The sequence below is a fragment of the Entelurus aequoreus genome, linkage group LG10 (assembly GCF_033978785.1).
Source record: "Entelurus aequoreus isolate RoL-2023_Sb linkage group LG10, RoL_Eaeq_v1.1, whole genome shotgun sequence".
NCBI lineage: Eukaryota > Metazoa > Chordata > Actinopteri > Syngnathiformes > Syngnathidae > Entelurus > Entelurus aequoreus.
This window is the reverse complement of record NC_084740.1, coordinates 62,566,499-62,584,140: the sequence shown is the minus strand read 5'-3', so window position 1 is coordinate 62,584,140 and position 17,642 is coordinate 62,566,499. Positions and strand designations below refer to the sequence as shown.

Genomic DNA, 17,642 nt, shown 5'->3' with positions numbered 1-17,642 from the left:
AACATTTAGACTTCAGCAAACATCCAGCTGGTACTGGATGGTAAAAACACATCTTCAATCATTTCTTTGCAACTAGTAAAAAGAACATTTATATCATCATCTGTGGCACTTTTCAACTGACAGCAAACAAACTACACAAAACATGTTGAAGTCAAGTGTAAATTAATTGTATGTTTTACACACACACACACACACACACACACGCACACACACACACACACACACACACACACACACACACACACACACACACACACACACACACATATTCTTGTATTGTTTACCTTCTCGAGACCTCCGAAAAATGCCTACCTCTTTAGGACCACCCTTTCTAGATATATAAAAGATTTGTATTTACAACATTAATAATATATACAAACTATGTAAATACAAAAAAGCTTGTTGTGAAAAATGAGTTGGAATTTCACAAGAAAAACTTAGAATTTTGGCAGTGTTTTAATAAAAGTCGTAATTTTACTCAACGCAAGTCAAACTTTTACAAGAAAAACTGAACATTTGTGCAATTTTATGATAAAAGTTGTAATTTTACTTGACAAAAGTCACAATTTTATAAGAAAACTTTAAAATGCTGGCAATATTATAATAATCATCGGAATTTTATTTGGCAAAATTATGACAAAAGTCATAATTTTACTCAAATATGTCACCATTTTATAAGATATATATTATAATATTGTTATAAAAGTCAGAATTTTATATGACAAATGTCAACATTTTGCATTAAAAAGTGACAATTTTACATGGAAAAGTCATAATTTTACGAGAAAATATTGCAATATTACAGAAACAAAAATAAATTGAGAAATTATTGCCAATTTTATAAGAAAAAAGTCGACACATTGTGAGAAAAAGACTGCTTTAAGTTCATTTTTATTTTCTGAATGTTTTGTTTGTAATTGGTTTTGAACCTTCATTATTTACTTCCAGTTATTAGAGTATGTCTCTATTTAAATAATTATTTGTTATTAATTCTGGCCATACGGGGCGCATTTCGGTTTCTTACACACACTTGTTATTTCATATGTTGGCCAGTGGGGGAGCACTTCAAATTTTTACAAACACTTGTTATTTCATATGTTGACCAGAGGGGGAGCACTTTTAAAAGAGACACACAGTCAATTTGAAAAACCCCTCCTTTCTCATGTTGATGGCATTCACCATCAGGGGTGCAAATGAGACATTCTCTATTAGATGCAATGCTTTTAACTTGTTCACATCTCCTCATATGGAAGGTACTTTTCCTTGTTGATGTCTCAAGAAGGGTAGAAATACAAGAACACACACACACACACACACACACACACACACACACACACACACACCAACTATAATTGTAGTACAAGAACCATTAAAAAACTACTAAATAAATCAGAAGTTACTCACAAGTTACTCAATTTTTGACAGAATTCTTACTTACTTTTACTCTAGTCATTATTTTGATGACTACTTGTGACTTTTGCTTGAGTCCTATTATTGTAAAGTAGTGGTATTCTTACTGGAGTACAAGTCTACCCACCTGTGATAAAGTCCATCACACCTCAAGGAGGAAACATTACCTGACAAAACCTCGTGGCCGACTTTCCACCTGGTTAAAAATGCATCTTCCTGGGTTTTAAAGCTTCCATAAGTTATTGCACAGCCACTGTAGTGCATCACTATGTTGGTAAGATGTCACGCACCATAAGTTATTGCACAGCCACTGTAGTGCATCAGTATGTTGGTAAGATGTCACGCACCAATCATCTGTCCTTGCTTCTTTTGCTTTGGACAGACCGTGTGTGACATTTTTTTGAAAACTCCTCTTGTGTACTTTGGCTTTTTTTTTAAATAAATGTGCATTTTTGGAAAATATCTGCGCTGGTTCTTGCTGAAACAGTTTTATGTTCCCACAGTTTGAAAGTGCATCAATGCGTCCTGACTCGTCTTCGAATGAGTGCGAGGGAGACAAAAAAAAGGTCTGAGGAAGAGACGTTTCCCATCCCATCTTAGTCTTTAATGTGACTGTTATGGTGCATCTTAGTCTTTAATGTGACTGTTATGGTGCATCTTAGTCTTTAATGTGACTGTTATGATGCATCTTAGTCTTTAATGTGACTGTTATGGTGCATCTTAGTCTTTAAGGTGACTGTTATGATGCATCTTAGTCTTTAATGTGACTGTTATGATGCATCTTAGTCTTTAAGGTGACTGTTATGATGCATCTTAGTCTTTAATGTGACTGTTATGGTGCATCTTAGTCTTTAATGTGACTGTTATGGTGCATCTTAGTCTTTAATGTGACTGTTATGGTGCATCTTAGTCTTTAATGTGACTGTTATGGTGCATCTTAGTCTTTAATGTGACTGTTATGATGCATCTTAGTCTTTAATGTGACTGTTATGATGCATCTTAGTCTTTAATGTGACTGTTATGATGCATCTTAGTCTTTAATGTGGTGTTATGGTGCATCTTAGTCTTTAATGTGGTGTTATGATGCATCTTAGTCTTTAATGTGACTGTTATGATGCATCTTGGTCTTTAATGTGACTGTTATGATGCATCTTAGTCTTTAATGTGACTGTTATGATGCATCTTAGTCTTTAATGTGACTGTTATGATGCATCTTAGTCTTTAATGTGACTGTTATGGTGCATCTTAGTCTTTAATGTGACTGTTATGATGCATCTTAGTCTTTAATGTGACTGTTATGATGCATCTTAGTCTTTAATGTGACTGTTATGATGCATCTTAGTCTTTAATGTGACTGTTATGATGCATCTTAGTCTTTAATGTGACTGTTATGATGCATCTTAGTCTTTAATGTGACTGTTATGATGCATCTTAGTCTTTAATGTGACTGTTATGATGCATCTTAGTCTTTAATGTGACTGTTATGATGCATCTTAGTCTTTAATGTGACTGTTATGATGCATCTCAGTCTTTTAGTGTGACTGTTATGATGCATCTTAGTCTTTAATGTGACTGTTATGGTGCATCTTAGTCTTTAATGTGACTGTTATGATGCATCTTAGTCTTTTATGTGACTGTTATGGTGCATCTTAGTCTTTAATGTGACTGTTATGATGCATCGTAGTCTTTAATGTGACTGTTATGGTGCATCTTAGTCTTTAATGTGACTGTTATGATGCATCTTAGTCTTTAATGTGACTGTTATGATGCATCTTAGTCTTTAATGTGACTGTTATGATGCATCTTAGTCTTTAATGTGACTGTTATGGTGCATTCTTAGTCTTTAATTTGACTGTTATGATGCATCTTAGTCTTTAATGTGACTGTTATGATGCATCTTAGTCTTTAATGTGACTGTTATGGTGCATCTTATTCTTTATTGTGACTGTTATGATGCATCTTAGTCTTTAATGTGACTGTTATGGTGCATCTTAGTCTTTAATGTGACTGTTATGATGCATCTTATTCTTTAATGTGACTGTTATGATGCATCTTAGTCTTTAATGTGACTGTTATGGTGCATCTTAGTCTTTAATGTGACTGTTATGATGCATCTTAGTCTTTAATGTGACTGTTATGGTGCATCTTAGTCTTTAATGTGGTGTTATGATGTATCTTATTCTTTAATGTGACTGTTATGATGCATCTTAGTCTTTAATGTGACTGTTATGGTGCATCTTAGTCTTTAATGTGACTGTTACGGTGCATCGTATTCTTTAATGTGACTGTTATGATGCATCTTAGTCTTTAATGTGACTGTTATGGTGCATCTTAGTCTTTAATGTGACTATTATGATGCATCTTATTCTTTAATGTGACTGTTATGATGCATCTTAGTCTTTAATGTGACTGTTATGGTGCATCTTAGTCTTTAATGTGACTGTTATGATGCATCTTAGTCTTTAATGTGACTGTTATGATGCATCTTAGTCTTTAATGTGGTGTTATGATGCATCTTAGTCTTTAATGTGACTGTTATGATGCATCTTAGTCTTTAATGTGGTGTTATGATGCATCTTAGTCTTTAATGTGGTGTTATGATGCATCTTAGTCTTTAATGTGACTGTTATGGTGCATCTTAGTCTTTAATGTGGTGTTATGATGCATCTTAGTCTTTAATGTGACTGTTATGATGCATCTTAGTCTTTAATGTGACTGTTATGGTGCATCTTAGTCTTTAATGTGACTGTTATGATGCATCTTAGTCTTTAATGTGACTGTTATGGTGCATCTTAGTCTTTAATGTGACTGTTATGGTGCATCTTAGTCTTTAATGTGACTGTTATGATGCATCTTAGTCTTTAATGTGACTGTTATGATGCATCTTAGTCTTTAATGTGACTGTTATGATGCATCTTAGTCTTTAATGTGACTGTTATGGTGCATCTTAGTCTTTAATGTGACTGTTATGGTGCATCTTAGTCTTTAATGTGACTATTATGATGCATCTTAGTCTTTAATGTGACTGTTATGATGCATCTTAGTCTTTAATGTGACTGTTATGATGCATCTTAGTCTTTAATGTGACTGTTATGATGCATCTTAGTCTTTAATGTGACTGTTATGATGCATCTTAGTCTTTAATTTAACTGTTATGATGCATCTTAGTCTTTAATGTGACTGTTATGATGCATCTTAGTCTTTAATGTGACTGTTATGATGCATCTTAGTCTTTAATGTGACTGTTATGGTGCATCTTAGTCTTTAATGTGACTGTTATGATGCATCTTAGTCTTTAATGTGACTGTTATGATGCATCTTAGTCTTTAATGTGACTGTTATGATGCATCTTAGTCTTTAATGTGACTGTTATGATGCATCTTAGTCTTTAATGTGACTGTTATGATGCATCTTAGTCTTTAATGTGACTGTTATGATGCATCTTAGTCTTTAATGTGACTGTTATGATGCATCTTAGTCTTTAATGTGACTGTTATGATGCATCTTAGTCTTTAATGTGACTGTTATAATGCATCTCAGTCTTTTAGTGTGACTGTTATGATGCATCTTAGTCTTTAATGTGACTGTTATGGTGCATCTTAGTCTTTAATGTGACTGTTATGATGCATCTTAGTCTTTTATGTGACTGTTATGGTGCATCTTAGTCTTTAATGTGACTGTTATGATGCATCGTAGTCTTTAATGTGACTGTTATGGTGCATCTTAGTCTTTAATGTGACTGTTATGATGCATCTTAGTCTTTAATGTGACTGTTATGATGCATCTTAGTCTTTAATGTGACTGTTATGATGCATCTTAGTCTTTAATGTGACTGTTATGGTGCATTCTTAGTCTTTAATTTGACTGTTATGATGCATCTTAGTCTTTAATGTGACTGTTATGATGCATCTTAGTCTTTAATGTGACTGTTATGGTGCATCTTATTCTTTATTGTGACTGTTATGATGCATCTTAGTCTTTAATGTGACTGTTATGGTGCATCTTAGTCTTTAATGTGACTGTTATGATGCATCTTATTCTTTAATGTGACTGTTATGATGCATCTTAGTCTTTAATGTGACTGTTATGGTGCATCTTAGTCTTTAATGTGACTGTTATGATGCATCTTAGTCTTTAATGTGACTGTTATGGTGCATCTTAGTCTTTAATGTGGTGTTATGATGTATCTTATTCTTTAATGTGACTGTTATGATGCATCTTAGTCTTTAATGTGACTGTTATGGTGCATCTTAGTCTTTAATGTGACTGTTATGGTGCATCGTATTCTTTAATGTGACTGTTATGATGCATCTTAGTCTTTAATGTGACTGTTATGGTGCATCTTAGTCTTTAATGTGACTATTATGATGCATCTTATTCTTTAATGTGACTGTTATGATGCATCTTAGTCTTTAATGTGACTGTTATGGTGCATCTTAGTCTTTAATGTGACTGTTATGATGCATCTTAGTCTTTAATGTGACTGTTATGATGCATCTTAGTCTTTAATGTGGTGTTATGATGCATCTTAGTCTTTAATGTGACTGTTATGATGCATCTTAGTCTTTAATGTGGTGTTATGATGCATCTTAGTCTTTAATGTGGTGTTATGATGCATCTTAGTCTTTAATGTGACTGTTATGGTGCATCTTAGTCTTTAATGTGGTGTTATGATGCATCTTAGTCTTTAATGTGACTGTTATGATGCATCTTAGTCTTTAATGTGACTGTTATGGTGCATCTTAGTCTTTAATGTGACTGTTATGATGCATCTTAGTCTTTAATGTGACTGTTATGGTGCATCTTAGTCTTTAATGTGACTGTTATGGTGCATCTTAGTCTTTAATGTGACTGTTATGATGCATCTTAGTCTTTAATGTGACTGTTATGATGCATCTTAGTCTTTAATGTGACTGTTATGATGCATCTTAGTCTTTAATGTGACTGTTATGGTGCATCTTAGTCTTTAATGTGACTGTTATGGTGCATCTTAGTCTTTAATGTGACTATTATGATGCATCTTAGTCTTTAATGTGACTGTTATGATGCATCTTAGTCTTTAATGTGACTGTTATGATGCATCTTAGTCTTTAATGTGACTGTTATGATGCATCTTAGTCTTTAATGTGACTGTTATGATGCATCTTAGTCTTTAATTTAACTGTTATGATGCATCTTAGTCTTTAATGTGACTGTTATGATGCATCTTAGTCTTTAATGTGACTGTTATGATGCATCTTAGTCTTTAATGTGACTGTTATGATGCATCTTAGTCTTTAATGTGACTGTTATGGTGCATCTTAGTCTTTAATGTGACTGTTATGGTGCATCTTAGTCTTTAATGTGACTGTTGTGATGCATCTTAGTCTTTAATGTGACTGTTATGATGCATCTTAGTCTTTAATGTGACTGTTATGGTGCATCTTAGTCTTTAATGTGACTGTTATGGTGCATATTAGTCTTTAATGTGACTGTTATGATGCATCTTAGTCTTTAATGTGACTGTTATGATGCATCTTAGTCTTTAATGTGACTGTTATGATGCATCTTAGTCTTTAATGTGACTGTTATGGTGCATCTTAGTCTTTAATGTGGTGTTATGATGCATCTTAGTCTTTAATGTGACTGTTATGATGCATCTTAGTCTTTAATGTGGTGACAATGATCATGTGACTGTGTTATGGCGCATCTTATTTTGTACGCACAGGCTTGCATCATCAAAGTGGTGTCATTTTAAGTTGCGTCCAGAACTCCAACCCTGCAATCCTGAAACTTCTCCAAAGACTTTTAGTTGGTAGGAATCTCTGGTCCAAAACTAAGCATTTGGGCTTCACAGAGCGTCGTTAAAAGATAGACTTTTCCTGTCCTGGTTGAGACATCTAAAGCTCATCTGCTGGGTTTTTGCAATCCAAGCATCTGCTTTTGTGCGTCCCCACTTGGTGGTGTTACAGTGTTTGGATTTTCCTGGCCTGGCTTGGCAGAGTCGCTTGTGGTGGAGTTTGGCTCCAATGCTTTGCTTCTGATTGACATTGGCTGCTCCTTACATGGTGTTCATGTAAGTACACTAAGTACACTTGAGGGATAAAGTAGTGGCTGATGACACTGACAAGCAGTGACAATTGATACCAATGTAGGTCGATTTTTTTGCTTTGACTGTATCGTCTTCAACAGAGGCTGTGCTTCACTTTTGTAAGAAAAGAGCATAAAAGAGCAAGACGTAAAGAAAGATGTGTACAGAGATACTGATAGAGGGGTGCACTTATCTTTCACAGCTGATTGGAGTATGTGGCATGTATTTGTATCAAAAAGCTTGAAAAATGAAAGGTCATTGTGAAAGATAAGTGCAGACATTTACATAAGGCAGATTTCAAACTTTGAAGTTCCTCCAAAAAGACCTTTTGTGGATAAATAAGGGATTCCCGTTTCCACTAACTTCTTAAGAAGAGTCGGAATGGGTAACCCTGGAACCAAAGGATGGTGGAAAGAGTCCCAGAAGTCCTTGCAGCCCGTGAAGACTGTCCTTCACGTCCAAGTGAAGATAAAGATGCTACATTCAGAGGTTCAGGCAGAGAAGAGAGACCAGGAGCAGGCAGAGTGCACTGAGGGCCTGGGCGGCCATGACACTTCCTCCTGGGACACACACAATATCATCAGTCACTTTTTTCATTGACTTTATTATTATTAGATGTATTTATTGTTTACTTGTTGGGGGGGAAACTGCATTTGATGTATTTTTGACCATTGCTGTCAATTGTGGTCTAAACACACAATAATAGGGGTGTAACGGTACGTGTATTTCTATTGAACCGTTTCGGTACGGGGGTTTCGGTTCGGTTCGTAGGTGTACCGAACGACTTTCCACACGGACATATTAAGTAGCTGCCTTCGCTTCCTTCTGCCTGTCTCTGTCAGTCCTCTACACAGCACCCGGCATTGTCACACCCACACAACCATCTGATTGGTTACAAACAGAGCGGTAACAGCCAATCAGCAGTGCGTATTCAGAGTGCATGTAGTCAGTGCTTAGCGTTTAGCAGGTAAGCATCAGGCAGCGGACTCTCCCCAAATGATAATAAACACCTCCCAGTCAACTACTAGTAACATCACTATGAGCCCGTTGACCTTCTAGAAATATAAAAGGCAGCTCAGCTCGCTCGCAATCCTGGCTTGAGGTGAAGGCTAATTCGCTTTTAGCGTAATGTTAGCTCATTTTGCGGTGTGTGTGTGTGTTTGTGTGTGTGTGTGTGTGTGTGTGTGTGTGTTTGTTTGTGTGTGTGTGTGTGTGTGTGTTACGGACAGCAAAGCCCTGTCTGTCTGTTATTTCACTTGACCTTTTTCTGTGTTGATTGAGCTGTGTTGAAGCAGCAAAAAAGGACATTATGTTAAATGAAGAGTTTCTGTCTCTGATAGTTGATATAATAATGTAAGTGCATCATTAAGCCTACATGAACTCCATGGTGTTCAGGGATGAATAGTCTCTCCTATTGCTATTGTACTATTTTTTCAGCTATAGTTACATGAATCATTAGTAATGCAGCAGCCTAGTTTTGAATGGCAGGGTCCCTGCTATCACATGTTGATAATAATATAACATTTACATCATAAAAATCAACTACAGGCTTCCCAAATGCTGTAATAAAATAAGCATGATGAGTTGACTTGAAACTATTTAATGTTGCACTTTTTATATGTAGAAGAAAAGTTTTGTCATTTTATTTAATCTGAGCAACAACTTGAGGCAGTTTAATGTTGATTAACGTGGGCAGAAATATTATAGTGTTGCCAATGTTAAGAGGATAAAGCCATTGTTTACAAATTTGGTAAATAAATAACCAAAAAAATGTATATTTTGTTGTTTTCTTACTGTACCGAAAATGAACCGAACCGTGACCTCTAAACCGAGGTACGTACCCAACCGAAATGTTTGTGTACCGTTACACCCCTACACAATAATGTTGAAAAAAGAAGAGGAGGTTCGATCCATGAATTGCTGGTGTTGATTCCAAAAGTAATATCATGGTAGTGTGATTTGATCACTTTTTTTTATTTTCTCTAGATATATTTTGTGTTGTTTTTGTTCATCTCTACAAACTCAGGGAACAATTCATATGTGGGCTCTGTACCGAGGATGTGGTTGTGGCTTATGCAGCCCTTTGAGACACATGTGATTTAGGGCTATATAAATAAACATTGATTGATTGATTGATTGATTCCCTGGAGCGAGGAGGGAATTTGAGGGCAAAAAGCAAACAATGAAATAATTTGTAGATTTTTACTTTGAGTAATTGTACTATTGATTTTGTTTTCATCAGACAAGGAAGTCATTCAAATATTGGCTTGATGTTGTCCAATACAACTCACTATAAATAAATAGGAAAATGTACAGTTAATACAAGTGATCGCTATCCTCCGATCTCCCTCATGGGTGATTGGTATCAGTATCGGCGGTATGACTCCCCATTTGTGATATTATGTTTGTGTTCCATCATATTGTGTTGCATCATGCTTTGTTAAGTTGTGGTTTGTAGTGTTGCCGTATTAACTTATATTGTGTTGGATTATTTTGTGTTGTGTTACATGTCCTCACACTGACGTGTTGTGTTACATGTCCTCACACTGACGTGTTGTGTTACATGTCCTCACACTGACGTGTTGTGTTACATGTCCTCACACTGACGTGTTGTGTTACGTGTCCTCACACTGACGTGTTGTGTTACATGTCCTCAAACTGACGGACTAGAAGGTCAGAAACAAAGAAGAAGTGTCCTGCTATCATCCCAACTAAACAGCATAGTAAGGATCATCTAATAGCCCTCCCAGCTCTGGCTAACATCCCCATGAAATGTGACTGCCAGGTGTGTGTGGACTGCCAGGTGTGTGTGGACTGCCAGGTGTGTGTGGACTGCCAGGTGTGTGTGGACTGCCAGGTGTGTGTGGACTGTCAGGTGTGTGTGGACTGTCAGGTGTGTGTGGACTGCCAAGTGTGTGTGGACTGTCAGGTGTGTGTGGACTGTCAGGTGTGTGTGGACTGCCAGGTGTGTGTGGACTGCCAGGTGTGTGTGGACTGTCAGGTGTGTGTGGACTGTCAGGTGTGTGTGGACTGTCAGGTGTGTGTGGACTGCCAGGTGTGTGTAGACTGCCAGGTGTGTGTAGACTGCCAGGTGTGTGTGGACTGTCAGGTGTGTGTGGACTGCCAGGTGTGTGTGGGCTGTCAGGTGTGTGTGGACTGCCAGGTGTGTGTGGACTGCCAGGTGTGTGTGGGCTGTCAGGTGTGTGTGGACTGCCAGGTGTGTGTGGACTGCCAGGTGTGTGTGGACTGTCAGGTGTGTGTGGACTGCCAGGTGTGTGTGGACTGCCAGGTGTGTGTGGACTGCCAGGTGTGTGTGGACTGTCAGGTGTGTGTGGACTGCCAGGTGTGTGTGGACTGCCAGGTGTGTGTGGACTGCCAGGTGTGTGTGGACTGCCAGGTGTGTGTGGACTGCCAGGTGTGTGTGGACTGTCAGGTGTGTGTGGACTGCCAGGTGTGTGTGGACTGCCAGGTGTGTGTGGACTGTCAGGTGTGTGTGGACTGCCAGGTGTGTGTGGACTGTCAGGTGTGTGTGGACTGCCAGGTGTGTGTGGACTGCAGGATAAGAAAGCAGAGCAGGACTTCCTTCATAGAAAGGATGTGGTCAATTGCCTTCAAGGCTGAACTGGAACCTACAATAGGAACTCTCTTTTTGGGAGAAACATCGCCTCCTGCCAACGTTGGAGTCTTGCTACCTGTGATGGAGATTTGTGACACGGCCCCGTCTCCGCCCTCCGTAGACGCTCGGACCTCCACCACGTAGGTCCCATCCTTGTGGAGTGGAAGCTCGATGAACGATGTGTGTGTGACGTACAGCTGGCCATTGGACTGGCCCTGTTGTCTGTACAGCACCTGTGCACAGTCAGCAAACGTACCACTGAAGTCACCTGTGCACAGTCAGCAAACGTACCACTGAAGTCACCTGTGCACAGTCAGCAAACGTACCACTGAAGTCACCTGTGCACAGTCAGCAAACGTACCACCGAAGTCACCTGTGCACAGTCAGCAAACGTACCACTGAAGTCACCTGTGCACAGTCAGCAAACGTACCACTGAAGTCACCTGTGCACAGTCAGCAAACGTACCACTGAAGTCACCTGTGCACAGTCAGCAAACGTACCACTGAAGTCACCTGTGCACAGTCAGCAAACGTACCACCGAAGTCACCTGTGCACAGTCAGCAAACGTACCACTGAAGTCACCTGTGCACAGTCAGCAAACGTACCACTGAAGTCACCTGTGCACAGTCAGCAAACGTACCACTGAAGTCACCTGTGCACAGTCAGCAAACGTACCACTGAAGTCACCTGTGCACAGTCAGCAAACGTACCACTGAAGTCACCTGTGCACAGTCAGCAAACGTACCACTGAAGTCACCTGTGCACAGTCAGCAAACGTACCACTGAAGTCACCTGTGCACAGTCAGCAAACGTACCACTGAAGTCACCTGTGCACAGTCAGCAAACGTACCACTGAAGTCACCTGTGCACAGTCAGCAAACATACCACTGAAGTCACCTGTGCACAGTCAGAAAACGTACCACTGAAGTCACCTGTGCACAGTCAGCAAACGTACCACCGAAGTCACCTGTGCACAGTCAGCAAACCTAACACCAGTCAGCAAACGTACCACTGAAGTCACCTGTGCACAGTCAGCAAACGTACCACTAGTCACCTGTGCAGAGTTGACAAAGGTAAGACTAAAGTCACCTGTGCAGAGTTGACAAAGGTAAGAATAAAGTCACCTGTGCAGAGTTGACAAAGGTAAGACTAAAGTCACCTGTGCAGAGTTAACAAAGGTAAGAATAAAGTCACCTGTGCAGAGTTGACAAAGGTAAGACTAAAGTCACCTGTGCAGAGTTGAAAAAGGTAAGAACAAAGTCACCTGTGTAGATTTGACAAAGGTAAGACTAAAGTCACCTGTGCAGAGTCGACAAAGGTAAGACTAAAGTCACCTGTGCAGAGTCGACAAAGGTAAGAATAAAGTCACCTGTGCAGAGTCGACAAAGGTAAGACTAAAGTCACCTGTGCAGAGTTGACAAAGGTAAGACTAAAGTCACCTGTGCAGAGTTGACAAAGGTAAGACTAAAGTCACCTGTGCAGAGTTGACAAAGGTAAGAATAAAGTCACCTGTGCAGAGTTGACAAAGGTAAGACTAAAGTCACCTGTGCAGAGTTGACAAAGGTAAGAACAAAGTCACCTGTGCAGATTTGACAAAGGTAAGACTAAATTCACCTGTGCAGAGTCGACAAAGGTAAGACTAAAGTCACCTGTGCAGAGTTGACAAAGGTAAGACTAAAGTCACCTGTGCAGAGTCGACAAAGGTAAGACTAAAGTCACCTGTGCAGAGTTGACAAAGGTAAGACTAAAGTCACCTGTGCAGAGTTGACAAAGGTAAGACTAAAGTCACCTGTGCAGAGTTGACAAAGGTAAGACTAAAGTCACCTGTGCAGAGTTGACAAAGGTACGACTAAAGTCACCTGTGCAGAGTTGACAAAGGTAAGACTAAAGTCACCTGTGCAGAGTTGACAAAGGTAAGACTAAAGTCACCTGTGCAGAGTTGAAAAAGGTAAGAACAAAGTCACCTGTGTAGATTTGACAAAGGTAAGACTAAAGTCACCTGTGCTGAACAGAAAGTGAAAGTGAAGAATGAGTCACCTTGTAAGACTTCACAGGTGCCTCGTTGGCGAGCGTCTTCACGTCCTTCCAGGACACGGTGACATTCTTGCCCTTGTACTTCCTGCCTATGATTGTGGGGGCTTGACTGGGGGCTGAACAACAAACAAACAAACAAACAAACAAGTAAGAGTTGAAGAAGTTGTTGACCATGAAGACAAAGAACTTACGAGGTTTCTTGGTGTGGATCTGCAGGCGCTCGCTGGCCGGCCCGTATCCTGCAGAGTTGTATCCTCGGACCTCAATGAGATAAGTGGTGTCCGGCTTCATCCTGTCTAGTCTGGTTTGGTTTTCCCTGCCGGAGACCACGACCCTATGGGCCCCACCTTCACTGTCTTCCTGCTTCCTCCAGTACTTCACCTGAGGAACATGCACAGGTGTATTGATAAATGATAATGATAAATGGGTTATACTTGTATAGCGCTTTTCTACCTTCAAGGTACTCAAAGTGCTTTGACACTATTTCCACATTCACCCATTCACACACACATTCACACACTGATGGCGGGAGCTGCCATGCAAGGCGCTAACCACAACCCATCAGGAGCAAGGGATGTTCACATTGGTTAAGTTTGTAGTTATGTTAGCTTTAATTTGTAATATTATTGTGTCATTGTGACAACTGTTTTGATTATAATTGTAATATTTGAAAGATAAATGAATGTGTTGTGGCATTGATTGATTGATTGATTGAAACTTTTATTACAGTACAGTACATATTCCGTACAATTGACCATTAAATGGTAACACCCCAATAAGTTTTTCAACTTGTTTAAGTCAGGGTCCACGTAAATCAATTCATGGTACAAATATATACTATCATCATAATACAGTCATCACACAAGTTCATCATCAGAGTATATACATTGAATTCTTTACATTATTTACAATCCGGGGGATGGGATGTGGACGGGGGGGAGATTGGGCAGGGGGGTTAGGTTTGGTGGATATCAGCACTTCAGTCATCAAAACAATTGCATCATCAGAGAAATGGACATTGAAACAGTGTAGGTGTGACTTGGTAGGATATGTACAGTGAGCAGAGAACATAGAGAGTTCAGATAGCATAAGAACAAGTTTATACATTTGATTATTTACATTTGATTATTTACAATCCGGGGAGGAGGGATGTGGAGGGGGAAGGGTGTTAGTCTAGGGTTGAGGTGGGATGTGGAGGGGGGAGGGTGTTAGTCTAGGGTTGAGGTGGGATGTGGAGGGGGGAGGGTGTTAGTCTAGGGTTGAGGTGGGATGTGGAGGGGGGAGGGTGTTAGTCTAGGGTTGAGGTGGGATGTGGAGGGGGGAGGGTGTTAGTCTAGGGTTGAGGTATGATGTGGAAGGGAGGGTGTTAGTCTAGGGTTGAAGTTGCCTGGAGGTGTTCTTTTAGTGCGGTTTTGGAGGAGGATAGAGATGCCCTTTCTTTTACACCTGTTGGGAGTGCATTCCACATTGATGTGGCATAGAAGGAGAATGAGTTAAGACCTTTGTTAGATCGGAATCTGGGTTTAACGTAGTTAGTGGAGCTCCCCCTGGTGTTGTGGTTATGGCATGTACTTCGGTATCAGGGAGGTGTAGTGGATTTTATAGACTAGGCTCAGTGCAAGTTGTTTTACTCTGTCCTCCACCCTGAGCCAGCCCACTTTGGAGAAGTGGGTAGGAGTGATGTGTGATCTGGGGTGGAGGTCTAGAAGTAATCTGACTAGCTTGTTCTGGGATGTTTGGAGTTTAGATTTGAGGGTTTTGGAGGTGCTAGGGTACCAGGCGGTGCAAGCGTAATCGAAAAAGGGTTGAACGAGAGTTCCCGCTAGGATGCTTTTGTTGACCAGAGAGGAGATTCTGTAGAGAAATCTCGTTCGTTGGTTAACCTTTTTGATGACCTTGGTTGCCATTTTATCACAGGAAAGATTAGCCTCTAGAATGGAACCTAGGTAGGTGACCTCATCTTTCCTGGTGATAACAATGTCACCCAGTTTTATAGTGAAGTCACTGACTTTCTTAAGGTTGATGTGGGACCCAAATAGGATGGATTCTGTTTTACCCAAGTGTATGGATAGTTTATGGTCAGCGAGCCAGGTGCAAGTTCTTCAGAGTTCAGCACTGAGGATTATTTCCACCAAAGAGGCAAAGGCAGTTGCGGATGTCACCAATGCGTCGATTTGAGGAAACACTTGGTTGCTTTTCCAAACACGTCTTTAATGGTGAACTGCCAACATGAGGAAGTGCTTAAAGTTGAATACACACCAAATCTCTGTCCATTGCATTGTTCGTGGTGTTTTTGAAACTGCACCAATTTTTCCTCAGAATTTTGAACTAACTTGAAGTGTTTTGCCAAGAGGATTATTTTTTTATGTGTACTTTTTCAGAATGTACTTGTTTTATTTTTGGCCAAAGTTAAGACAAAGAAAACCATTTTGAAGTTGTCTTTATTTTTATGTTATCATGTCACGTGTGGGAATAGAGTATCCTCCATGCGGCCCTGAGCTAGAATGAGTTTGACACCCTGCTTTAAATGAGTTAATCAAAGTTCTTTGGAAGGCTTTGGAACAGATTGACTCCATTTAGATCAGGGGTCACCAACGCGGTGCCCGCTGGGCACCAGGTAGCCCGTAAGGACCAGATGAGTAGCCCGCTGGCCTGTTCTTAAAAATAGCTCAAATAGCAGCACTTACCAGTGAGCTGCCTCTATTTTTAAAATTGTATTTATTTACTAAAAAGCTGGTCTCGCTTTGCTCGACATTTTTAATTCTAAGAGAGACAAAACTCAAATAGAATTTGAAAATCCAAGAAAATATTTTAAAGACTTGGTCTTCACTTGTTTAAATAAATTCATTATTTTTTTTAACTTTGCTTCTTATAACTTTCAGAAAGACGATTTTAGAGAAAAAATACAACCTTAAAAATTATTTTAGGATTTTTAAACACATAAACCTTTTTACCTTTTAAATTCCTTCCTCTTCTTTCCTGACAATTTAAATCAATGTTCAAGTAAATTTATTTTTTTATTGTAAAGAATAATAAATACATTTTAATTTAATTCTTCATTTTAGCTTCTGTTTTTTCGACGAAGAATATTTGTGAAATATTTCTTCAAACTTATTATGATTAAAATTCAAAAAAATTATTCTGGCAAATCTAGAAAATCTGTAGAATCAAATTTAAATCTTATTTCAAAGTCTTTTGAATTTCTTTTAAAATTTTTGTTCTGGAAAATCTAGAAGAAATAATGATTTGTCTTTGTTAGAAATATAGCTTGGTCCAATTTGTTAAATATTCTAACAAAGTGTAGATTGGATTTTAACCTATTTAAAACATGTCATCAAAATTCTAAAATTAATCTTAATCAGGAAAAATTACTAATGATGTTCCATAAAAAGATTCAAATTAGCTAGTTTTTCTCATTTTTTTCGGTTGAATGTTGAATTTTAAAGAGTCGAAATTGAAAATAAACTGTTTCAAAATGTAATTGTCATTTTTTTCGTGTTTTCTCCTCTTTTAAACCGTTCAATTAAGTGTAAATATCATTAATTATTAATAATAACATAGAGTTAAAGGTGAATTGAGCAAATTGGCTATTTCTGGCAATTTATTTAAGTGTGTGTCAAACTGGTAGCCCTTCGCATTAATCAGTACCCAAGAAGTAGCTCTTGGTTTCAAAAAGGTTGGTGACCCCTGATTTAGATCTACTGACCTGGTATCCGTCTATGTAGGTCTGCGGGATGTGGAGCCACCACACGATGGCTTCTGTGGCCGAGCGAGCTTTGCCGTCGATACTCGCAGGGGCGTCAGAGGGCGCTAGAATGAGATCATGTGATTCCGTGTCAGTCGTCGCGCATAAAGTCAAGACAGCCATCTCGCTGCCAAATTCCACGTTGAACAGCAGGTGTTCTGCAAGTGTTGCCATGGTAACCAGACTCCACTCTCTGCGCGAGCGAGCGGTTATCTCCACAGTCTGTCAGTGGAAGTTAATAACTGAACGATCAGGTTCACTCATCTGGATAATCCCCCCCCCCCCTGCACCTTCAAGAGGTATTAACATTCCACATGCACGATGTGTGACATTGATCTATCAACTTCAACATTGCCTACCCTCTTGTGCGGAGTACACCACCGCTGTCAGACTGTACGGCCCCTCCCCTTCGCCGTTGAAGGCTTTGATTTTGACGTGGTACTCGGTCCAGGGAGGGATGGAAGGATCTTTGTGTACGTAGCGCTTGGCCTGTGGCTCCGACACGGTCACCTGCGTCCACTCCAAGCCAGCTCGTGGTTTGAAGGCCACGATGTAGCCAAAGTCAGGACCGTAGTAGTACTGCTCCTGGACGGGCTGGGGAACATGACAGTAGCACAACAAAGGAGTGCAATTAGCTACAATGGAAATACATCAAAAGTTAAGGCGCCATGTTTTTTTCCTTGTTAAAGTGTCACAGCCAGGGCACATTCCAATGCGCCCTCATCCTTGCGCTCTGCTTGTCGCACCTCGGGTCACGCCCACGGCC

General features: G+C 39.6%; 1 protein-coding gene across 1 annotated transcript in view; it reads right to left on the bottom strand.

Annotated features, from left to right (window-relative positions):
* Window positions 1-7,037: 7,037 nt before the first annotated feature.
* The window catches only part of LOC133658888 (contactin-1a-like), a 127,040-nt gene continuing 116,435 nt past the window's right edge, over window positions 7,038-17,642 (bottom strand). Inside the window, exons 18-23 of the mRNA XM_062061389.1 lie at window positions 17,236-17,470; window positions 16,838-16,941; window positions 13,323-13,512; window positions 13,135-13,247; window positions 11,173-11,329; window positions 7,038-8,040 (exon numbers count right to left, since the gene is read on the bottom strand). Of these exons, the coding sequence (XP_061917373.1) occupies window positions 7,964-8,040; window positions 11,173-11,329; window positions 13,135-13,247; window positions 13,323-13,512; window positions 16,838-16,941; window positions 17,236-17,470 (876 nt within the window). The 3' untranslated portion in view covers window positions 7,038-7,963. The remainder of the gene's footprint in view (window positions 8,041-11,172; window positions 11,330-13,134; window positions 13,248-13,322; window positions 13,513-16,837; window positions 16,942-17,235; window positions 17,471-17,642) is intronic.